The 11,013-nt window shown below is 38.7% G+C and overlaps 1 protein-coding gene across 1 annotated transcript; it reads right to left on the bottom strand.

The window, feature by feature from the left end:
* Nucleotides 1-449: 449 nt before the first annotated feature.
* On the bottom strand, nucleotides 450-8,149 carry LOC140357639 (coenzyme Q-binding protein COQ10 homolog, mitochondrial). Its single transcript, XM_072442143.1, has 5 exons — nucleotides 7,973-8,149; nucleotides 5,629-5,784; nucleotides 4,047-4,239; nucleotides 2,231-2,326; nucleotides 450-898 (listed from the first exon to the last, which is right to left on the bottom strand). The coding sequence occupies exons 1-5, from the start codon at nucleotides 8,071-8,073 to the stop codon at nucleotides 752-754; spliced, it is 693 nt and encodes a 230-aa protein (XP_072298244.1). The 5' UTR covers nucleotides 8,074-8,149; the 3' UTR covers nucleotides 450-751.
* Nucleotides 8,150-11,013: the final 2,864 nt, after the last annotated feature.

Raw genomic sequence — 11,013 nt, 5'->3', positions numbered from 1 at the left:
TCCCCCATGGCTCAGTCCTCGGCCCCCTCCTCTTCATCTGCTACATCTTCCCCCTTGGTCACATCCTCCGCCAACTCAACCTGGACTCTCACTGCTACGCTGACGACACCCAGATATACCTCACCACCAAATCCACCCAAAACCCTCCCCTCAGCCACATCGAAACCTGCATCTCTACAATAAAATCATGGCTCACTCTCAACTTCCTCAAACTGAACAGTGACAAAACAGAGATCCTCCTCATTGGCACCAAATCCACTCTCAATAAAACTGGTCCCTTTTCACTCAGCATTGACACCTCGACCATCACCCCCTCTACCCTGGTACGCAATCGTACCAATGACATGTCTATGGAGACAACGCAGACAATGGACGCTCCACTGGAAAAGTTACACGGTGCCACTTTAGTCAAACACAATCCAATGAGATCAAGAGAAAAATGTCACCAGCAGGGTTCAAATATGTTTAATTTTCAGTTGTAACGTCAGAGAATCATTTTATTTCATTAAATAAAACACATTTTGCTGAGGTAGAGGTCGTGTAAAGTGTGCACAATAATATTACATTTTAAAAAATTACAATTACTATTTACAAGTAATACAATAAATTAAGACGTGATCCATAAGTAAATGCAATATCATGTGTATTTTGAAGTATTTGTTTGTGCAATAAGGAGAGCCAGCCTCTTGTGCAGTATCCGTGGGAACAAAACAGAAACAAAAATAAACATCAAAAACTTAAATTCTTATTGTCAGGATGGTTTTTGGGATGTTGTTGGACTGTTTCTGTAAAGCGCAGCGGCTCTGGACTCGAAGGCGCTGACCATTTCTCTGGACACTTCTTCAAAAAACACTCTGGCCAGCTGAGAGTGGAGCAGCGACTTGAACTCAAATGACACCTGAAAGAAGGACAAATACTGCAATCATACATGTCAAATGTACTGCAAAGGACACATGAAAGAAGGACAAATACTGCAGTCAGACATGTCAAATGTACTGCAAAGGACACCTGAAAGTACTACGGTCCCAAGGTAAAGTCCTAAATCTAATCCCACTTTTTCCCCCACAAAGCTCATTTTCAGCAGCTTTATTCTCATTTCTGTTACACACGGCTTGTCCAGGACTAAATACAGTAGGTGGCGCCTCCTACTGGATAACTACTGCAGGTGATGAGCTTTCACATGCAACACTGTATTTAAACACGACCGATGCAGTCAGCGGCTTCTCATTTCTGGAACGACGAATCCCGTGGTTATGGATGTTTGAGAAGGGTCAGATCATTGGTATTGAGCAGAGAAAACATCTAAAAGGAGAAGCAGAAGCTAATGTACCGCAGATCTGAGTGAGGAACAACGACACGCTGAAGATCTGAGTGAGGAACAACGACACGCTGAAGATCTGTGTGAGGAACAATGACACGCTGAAGATCTGTGTGAGGAACAATGACACTGAAGATCTGTGTGAGGAACAATGACACACTGAAGATCTGTGTGAGGAACAATGACACACTGAAGATCTGTGTGAGGAACAATCACACGCTGAAAAAACAATTCAGTAAGAGAATATCATGGAGACGCCAGTTTTTTCTTCAAATACACATTATTTCTGATCTTCTGAAAAGTGCAGCTTTTGTGCAATTACTGTCGTACTCACACGCAATAATGTCTAATTCATGTGCATATAACTGATGAAAATAGAGTATTTATTTTACCATTATTATTAGTATTATTTTGTCTTACGCTAGCCGTTTTTATTTTATCTTTATTCTTCCCCTCCATTCCTTATTAAGAAATGAGGTTCTGTCTAGAGGAGTTTTTGTTTGTAAGAGTTTTTGTTTGTAAGAGTGTTTTTTTAAGAGTGTCTACAGAGCCGCAGCGCGCGGCCGGAACTTTCTAGGCTATTTCGTGCCGCGGCTCTGTAGCCACGGCCCCTTTTTAAACTTCCTATAAGTTTCTGTCCTTTTCCTCTGTATCTACCTGCGTTGCAGCAATGACATTTCCCCAATTGTGGACAATAAAGGAATATCTGATCTTATCTTGAAACAATCCAACATCAAACCAAATCATTTGTTATTTTAAGCATTTAAGCAGTGGATTAACCTGTGTGACCCTCCTGGGTTGGCTCAGTCATTATCACGCCCAAATTAAGAGTCGTTTAGTCCGAAACATCAGATTTAAGCAAACTGAAAACTCCAAACCAGTTGATATTTTGCGTGTTGGACATTCACTTACAAAGAAGTCCACGTGGCAGGAGTTCGGGGCTGCACCAGGGGAGAAACTCCAGACCGTCTCAAGATGGCGGAAGAGCGAGCCATCTCTGCACACGGCCTGTTTGGAGAGCAAACAAACCACTCTTCAAAATGGCCACAGAGGAAACGTAAACATCATCGGTCTCACAAAAAAGACATCTTAAAGAGACTTGATGATGAAAAATTTGTATTACCGTATTTTCTGGACTATAAGTTGCACCTTTTTTCATAGTTTTGGCCGGGGTGCGACTTATACTTATATTTATACTCCGGAGTGACTTATGTGATATTATTTGTAATTTTCACTTGCAACTGTATTTCATACTCCAGTGCAACTTATATGTTTTTTTTCTTCTCCATTATGCATTTTTGGCCGGTGCGACTTATACTCCGGAAAATAGCGCAAATACAGTTTCAATGTCAGCCAAAAATGTCTAAAAAGTTATTTAGCAGTTTTTTAGCTATAGTACAGACTATCTCCTTTCCTCGAATCTGCAAACTGATTACTGGTCATAACCGCAGGCACGCGTCGCCATCCCCCCTCACCCTCCCCCCTCTCCATCCCCCTCCCGCCCCCTTCCTCCCGGCTCCGCGCTGATTATTTACCAAACGAAAACGTCCTGCTGCAGTCGTCGTGGTACTTCTACTGCGTGCACTTCAAACTCTGGGTCTAACTCTGGGTCCAGAACATAAGGCTCAGTTCCACGCACCGCCATGATAAATAGAATGTTGATTCTCGCGTGCGGCTGTGTCCACGCTGTCACCTCTGCCTCTGTTTACACCCCCACCGTCTCCGGGGTGGGCGGGGCACACACGCGCGCTCTGAGACTACGTCACGGGTTGGGCGGGGGAGCCAGATCGCTCTTCGCAAGGGTGGGGGCGAATATCAAACCAAGCTGTTTGCATTTCCGGGTTGGTGAGGGGGTCCAAGGTATGGGTGATATTTCTAAACTATTATGTTAAGGGTGTTGCACAACCCTTATTATTATCAATTATACACTTAGGATAGACTACGAAACGTGAAAAAAAGCATGATATGGCACCTTTAAAAGCGACTTGATGAAAAAATTTGAATTATGAAGTTTTGGGTCATAGTCGGTGAAATCCCCCATTCATTTTGGGTCCTAATGGAAATTGTGAAATAATTATTTGAAACATTTACGTTGTTTGTAATAATCATGATTAAAATGGCATTATTACAACTTCTTCCTTTCCGCTTTGCCAACCTTTTTCAATACGATTTTCCCTCGTTAAAAACCCTCATGACGACATAAACAAGTCGCAAAAGTGTTACCAAAATAAAAGACATCTTAAAGCAACTTGATCATGAAAAAAAAAAGGAATGATTAAGTTTTGGGTCATAATTGAAATAGATTTGAAACATTTACATTGTTTTTGTGATACTGTATTTTCCGGACTATAAGTCACACCTTTTTTCATAGTTTTGGCCGGGGTGCGACTTATACTTATATTTCTAATGATTTACTCCAGAGCGACTTATTTGTGATTTTGTTATTTTCACACTTGCAATCGCATTTCATACTCCAGTGTCACTTATGGGTTTTTTCTTCTCCATTATGCATTTTTTGGCTTGTGCGACGTATAGTCCGGAAAATATGGTGATCATGATTAAAATGGCATAACTCAACCTTTTTCAACACAATTTTCTCTCGTTAAAAACCGTCATGACTGATTTCACGACATAAACAAAGTGCACAAAAATGTTACCAAAATAAAAGAGCGCTCGCACGATCGACCGCCGCGTTTATCAAATCGATTTCTGGGGGCGGAGTTCTCACCCGGACGTGGCAGTTCGGGACGCAGGCGAGCTCGGAGACGTAGCGCTCTGACACGGGGGGGAATCCGATCACCAGCTCGGCCAGGACCCGTCCGTTTGCCGTCGTCGCCGTCCGGGACTTTTGGCACCAGGGGACGAACTGGCTGTACTGGTCGACGTTCGCCACCACGGCGTAAATCTGCTCCGGGCTGAACCTGAACAGACGGGAAGAAAAGACGTTTAAACATTTATGCCGGGTAAAAAAAAAAACTGAATAATGTTTTTTTTTCTCTTTGCAAATGCAGTACTTTTTTTCCCATCTTAAAAACCCATTAGACATTTAAAAAAAAAAAAATAAATAAATTAAAAAAAAAAAGACTACTTGTGCCATCGTTAGTTTAGGGCTGCCAAAAGTATTGATATCCAGATACTACACTGATACTCAAAATTGCATGTTAATTTGAAAGAGAATTATACTAAGAAATAGATAGAAAAATGCCATGAATGTAACAAAAATGGGCTTTTCTTGAATGTCTTTGGAATAACCTTTATTTGTCCCACAATGGGGGAAATGTCATTGTTACAACACAGATTAGGCACAGAAGTGTACAGTGAACCCTCGCTATAATGCGGTTCACTTTTCGCGGTCTCGCTGCTTCACGGATTTGCATCTTGCATTGTGTTCTGCATTCTGATTGGCTTAACAGTCTCTCCACGTCTTCTCTACCTGTGTGTCAATAACGTTATGGATTAATATGTACACGTACGTAAAAGCGCTTGCCAAATTGAAGTTTGCGAGGCCGGTGAGAGCACGCGCTTGAGCTGCGGGTCACGCCGGTGAGAGCGCCGCGCGTGAGCTTCAATGTTTTATGGAGTATTTAATTGTATAATAACTGTAAAAAAAAAATAAAGGTTTCTACTTCACGGATTTCGTCTTTCGCGGGTTCTTTTTGGAATGTAACCCCCGCGATAAACGAGGGTTCACTGTAATAATAAAAGAAACAGATAATTATTTTTTAATGTATAAAAAAACTCTTATTAAAAAAACAGGTGTAAAAAAATATATATAGTAAAAAAATAAAATAAAATACGCTTGTAAAAAAAACTATTGTTAAAAAAAAAAAGCTTGGGAAAAAGAGAAAGTAAAAAAAAAAAATTGTAAAAAAATGTTATACTCAATAATAAAAATAACTTATTTACAGCCGTTATATGGACATAATTGACATATTACACCAGGATGGTTGACGTTATCTTGATCTTTATCAGAATACATATAAAAACATAATTTTTAGTTAAAAATTATACTATGTTTAACCATCACTGTGGCATCAAAAACAGAAGGATTAAGAGTACTAAGACTATTCAAAGTTTAGACCTGGATGTGAACCAGTTTGGCCTCACATTTGACTGCCTTTTTATGGACCTGGTTGGGACCTGGTGCGACTCGAAAAAGTACTGTCTGTGTTTGCCGTTTGTGTGTCCCAAAACGGTCACCACTTATGACCGCCGCCGCCCGAGTCACCCCGACGCGTTATAAAAACCCAGAGCGGGACCAGACCCTTTGGCCCGCGGCCACGTTCTACCGCCTGCGACGAGCGCCGTACCCGAACGTCCTGCTTTCCGAGTACTCCATCCTCCGCGGACTGACGGAGGCGGCCAGGTCGATGAAGCCTCGGCTGGGCGTGACCGTGGGGGCGAGAGGGGCCGGAGGGGGAGTGGACCTGCTGCTCCACCGCCGCGACCCGCAGCAGCCGAGGAGTCTGGAAGCAACACAAACAAGCAGCGCATCAATACAGGACCTTGTCATAAGCCGAAAACACCATTGAGTTCAAAGAGTCACAATATCACAATGAAAAAAAAAAAAACAAAAAAAAAAAAAAAAAAAAAAAAAAAAAAAATCACCTTTTTAATATTCACTGCAAGCGCTCAGATTAAACAGTTTAAATTCAGGAGTAAAATAAAATTGCAGGGTAAAGATTCACTCACTCGCTAGGCTGAGCAAAATATGTATGTTTGCCGTAACCCAACCGACCCGGTATAAAACTAGCCGACTGGGAAAAAAAAAAAAAATGACACCAAATGTTTTTTTTTCTAATATTTCGCCGACTCACTGACATAAAAAAATGGCGACGCTTTGGATCTTTTTTTTGCCTTCAAAAGTAAAAAAAAAAAAAAGTCATTTGCCTACCGACAGACCCACTTGAAAAAATGTTGGGTCAGGTTACAGCAAACAGACTATTTATTCAGGGCAGCCCTAAAAGTGTGAATTTGACTGGATTTTCCCCTCAGAATCTTAACTGTTGAATTTGAGAGTTTGAAAAAAGTGTGCATTGAATATTTAAAAATGTTTCAACCCGAGAAGAACCCATACATTATTCTTAAATCCAGTGACTGAAACTCCAAATGGATATAAACTGAAACTTGATGACACAAATCATCTCCTAAAGCTGTAGAGGGCCCTCCCCCCAAGATCTTGATCCAGGATCCAGGTCACGGTTACCAAGGTGACATGGAAAACCGCAGGGACAAACACAGAAAGGCCATTGATGCCGGCCAGCGACATAGGCTTCATCAGCCGGAAAGTAATCGTGTGCAAAAAAACCAACAGTATTGTCGGCAAGTCAAGGATATTTTTAAGGATCGGTACTTTAAAAAGTCGTTTTAACTGCACTCAAAAGCAGAAGTATTTTTCCATAGTTTATACATCTCCATGACAACAACTGACCAGGAGAATTAAGAAAGTGGTTCATAGTTACATCTTTTGACCAAAAATCAGCACAATTAGTTCAAAAATCACTGCATTTGACAGTTTCAAAGTCGATACTTCTCAAAAATCTGTGTGAAATACTCAAGTAATGATTATTTTTTATTGCGATAAGCCTATACTTTTACTGGAGTATAGGTTAATCTTTTGTCCCTGCATCAGCCATTTACTTATTGTTTTTAAGTTTATTTTTATCTTATTTAGTTAAACAATTTTTTTATTCATACCTTATTCTTTTTTTATATTTTGCCATTATATTTGTTGTTCTGTGGTGCACTTCATCACTGAATAAAGTTCCAAATTTGTGAATTGTGTTTTTAAATCACCGACAATGGCGATAAACCTTTTCTTCTCAAATCAAAACGTACAGGAAAATGAGGAAATCCGATTATCACGTAAGATTGTCCGACAAAGGATTCATAAATTGATCAGTGTTTATTGGCGCAAAGAGCCGTTGAATTCAGTCGGTTTTGTCGCTCGGATAAACGGATTTGGCGCATTCATTCTCCGCGGGGCGTAGTGCGATTTCCCGCTGTGGCTCCCGCAGGGCAGTGAAACGGGACATTTTGATTTTCGCTTTAGTTCGTGTGAAAGTCGCGGCGTGTGGTCCGCCCCTGTAACCGGTTTAACGCGCACCTCACCCAGTAAATTACGCACAGAGACGTCTCTAAAAAAGTAAAAAATAAATCAAATGAAAATGTCCAAGAATTCGAAAGTGAAACGCAGCGTCAGATCAGGCGATGTAAACCGATTTTTCTGCGATGTCCTGTTTTAATACGAGCGTTTTTGGCCCAATTAAGCTTTAGATGTCGTTCATACTTTGTTATTTTTGTCATTTTGAACTAATTCCATTTCCTGTAACTGGTGATTACTGACCCGTTTAGTCGATGTAAAACGAGGTAAATGTGAACATTTCTGGCCATTTCTTTTGAACAGTCGATAAAAAAAAAATGTCAATGTAAACCCCCGCATCAGTTTAATCCCTAATTACCACCTTTTCTTTAATCATTCAGTAAATAATATTCAGACAACTGTGTAATCTCACATTTAAACTTTTTTGTTGTTGTTGTAAATACACAAACCGATCTCAAATCAATAAAAACGTGTATGTTTGGTCATTATTTGCCGAACTAAGGAGGATATTTGACATTTTTCGTAGACAAACCAAAGAAAACGTAACAAACCTTGATCGCGTTTTCCTCGAATTATGCGCCGCGGGCGAAAACAACGTCTCTGAACAGATCAGCAGTTTCGTCAAAAGTCGTCGGTTCGATCCCACGGCCATAGCTGAAAGAAACGAGTACTTTTGTTTCGCGTTTTTCCCCCACAAAGAGAGTCCAAGTATGCGCTGGTGTGCGGCGTAAAAGCGACTCGTTAAAGAAGGGTGAGGAGACACTCGAGACCGGCGAATCTGCGTCTGAGCCAATCAGAACGCGCTGATGTCATGCGTGGAGGGGTTCACGACCAATCAGAGCCGAGACAGTGGAAGTAGTGGTAAGAACACGGAACACGATTCGGACGGAAAATGTGTTAAAGACGATTCATTCACGGACAACTGTTTATTGAAATGTTACTCTAGTTTACTGCGTTTTCATCAACTTTACCGAAGGCTGAACGTATTTCCTTTTTGTCCACATCTGATAAAAGGAAATTCAAACTGCTGTATGAAGGTTATTTTGGTTATTTGTTTATTTTTTTTTTACATTGAATCTAGTGAAACTATTCATTGCACATCAATACAATCACTTCTTTTTTTTTCTTATGTAAAAACAAAATCCAATGTAAAAAAAATATGTATGTAAAAAATAAAATCGTAATAAAAACACAAAATAACCTTCATACTGCTGGACATAGAATAAATATAAAGCTAAATATAAAAAGAATATTATTTTCAGTCACAGATAAATTTGATCAGTTTCTTTTACTCCAAACCAACAAGTAAAAAATGCTATAAAATAAATATAAATATCTGATTATTTTTATTTTTTTTCACTTAATTACAATTCCCTAAAACATTTTAAATTAGCTTCAGTTTTCAAATAGGAATTGTCGAAACCCATCAAATACTCGTGTCAAACAGACCATCCGACATCATTTTTACTGCTCTTTATATTAACCGAAGAACTTTAAGGTGCACTTAAGTTATAATCAGAGTTAGTCAAACATCAGGAGCTAAAATAACAGCTTCACAAAGAGTCCAGTCCATTTGTTTGTTCTCTAGGTCTAGAAGTAGCTTCAGTTTGAAACGGGCTCATTTCGGTCGGGCGTTTTTGGGGAAATAGACCCTCACGATCGGGGTTTAAGGCCCACAGCAAAGGTCAATAACAAAAGAGACAATTATATGATATTGTTTACTGCTTTAGACCTAGTTTGACCCTTCTGGACGTGATTTAACTCTGGTTAGTCCTGGTTCAGTCCCGGTTGGTACTAGTCTAGTCCTGGTTTAATTCTGGTTCAGATTGGCCATTTGTCTCTTTTATCAATATTTAAAAAGCCCTCGGGAAAATTTAGCTGAATAACCCTGATCTAGTTAGTGAAAGTAATTCACAAAAAAGGTAAATTTCTCCAACAAGTAAAAGTACATTACTAGTGAAGTGTTTGCTGCAGAAATTCATGCTGCAATTCATAAGTGCTGTAAATTGAAACTTTATTGCGAACTTTATTATTAAAGATGAGATTGAAAAGACAGAGAGACATGTTTGGTTTGTATAAAAAATATTATTATTTTTAGTATAGTATTTCTTGTGTATTTACCAAAAAAACTAAAGCAAGTACAAGCCATGTCAAAGTGTGTGAGAACGGCAGATATTGACCAAAAAAGAGAAATAAAGTAAAAACTGACCAATCAATAACATCGTGCTTTTTTGTTTTATAAATCTGATGGAATAGAAAAGCTCATACAGTATTTTACTTTGAAATGTAGTGAAGTCAAGTATTACAAAAAAAATATGATTCAAGTTAAGCCCAGATCCATAAAAACTGCACTGTAATATACTTATTATATACTGTAATTAATATGTTTTGAATGTCGCTAAAAATTATACAAATGTTATCACAGAAAAGCACATGTTTTAGGTTTCACTTCCTGTTTGTGATTGACAACATCACACTAGGAAATTACCCAGAAAACACTGGGCAAAAACTCCTCTAATGTCACAATGTTTTTTATTTGACAAAAAAAAAATATGAGAGCGACTTTATTTTGTTGAATTGACGTTAAGAGCATCAAAAAAGTTGTTTCTTTGTGTAAATTCTGCATAAACTTTGACTGGAATGTCATTTTCTACAGATTTTTAAACGTTTTCTCCACAAAAACCTGCTCGATTGGTGTAAAACTATCATTTATATGTACAACAGGTATAATAAATACACCAAATAAAGTCAAAATTAGAACATCATAAAAACCTGTCATAGACACTTTAATCAGAATCAGAAATGTTTTTTTTGCCGTCGACGATGAACAAAAGTCAGAAACTAAGAACTCGCTTTGGCGTTTATAAGATGCAACGTACAGCAATGAATCAAAATAATAATAATAGAAAAATGTGGCATGAATAAAATTAAACATGTACTAATAACATTTTTAAAAAGAGTATAAATTTGGTTTAAACGTACAGAACCGAGTAAAATCATTTGGGCTCTAAATAGAACCAGGTTAAGCTTCTACACGGGCTAATTCAAAACTGTGCATTTGTTTTAGTGATGTAAAAAAAATTATATTATGATAATGTATATATATATCAAAAGAAATACAGGATAAACATTTATAAATGAGTTTGCTCCTGATTATTGTAGATTTTAAAGCAGATTTTCTGTTCTGAAACCGCAGGATTTTTCATATTATTTTTCAATTTTGAGGACACTTTTTTGCAGAATAAACCGGTCTAATTACATTAAAGCAGTAAATACACTTGCACGGATCAATATTAGTGTAGATAAAACTCCAAACTTAAGATACACATTGACTATCAGAAGGCTCAATAGTCTGATCCTTTAACCTTTCAGCTCAGTGTGTTAGGCAGACACGTGACGACATTCAAACGACGTTAAACTGTCTCTTTTGTGTGTAAAAAACGTCACCATTTACTCTGCTTTTCTTACTGTTTACGGCCGCAGAAATTAGCATTCAGTATGTGATTAGTCGGCTCTAAACTGTTTACACCTCAGACAATGCTCCGCCCAAACGCTTCTAGTCTCCTTCTCCACACCTCAGAGTTTGTGTTCT

Source organism: Eucyclogobius newberryi, unplaced genomic scaffold (assembly GCF_026437365.1).
Source record: "Eucyclogobius newberryi isolate DKJ021-1_F unplaced genomic scaffold, fEucNew1.0.hap1 SCAF_13, whole genome shotgun sequence".
In the NCBI taxonomy this organism is placed as follows: Eukaryota; Metazoa; Chordata; class Actinopteri; order Gobiiformes; family Gobiidae; genus Eucyclogobius; species Eucyclogobius newberryi.
The sequence above is the reverse complement of the archived record's forward strand: the minus strand, read 5'-3'. Positions and strand labels throughout refer to the sequence as shown.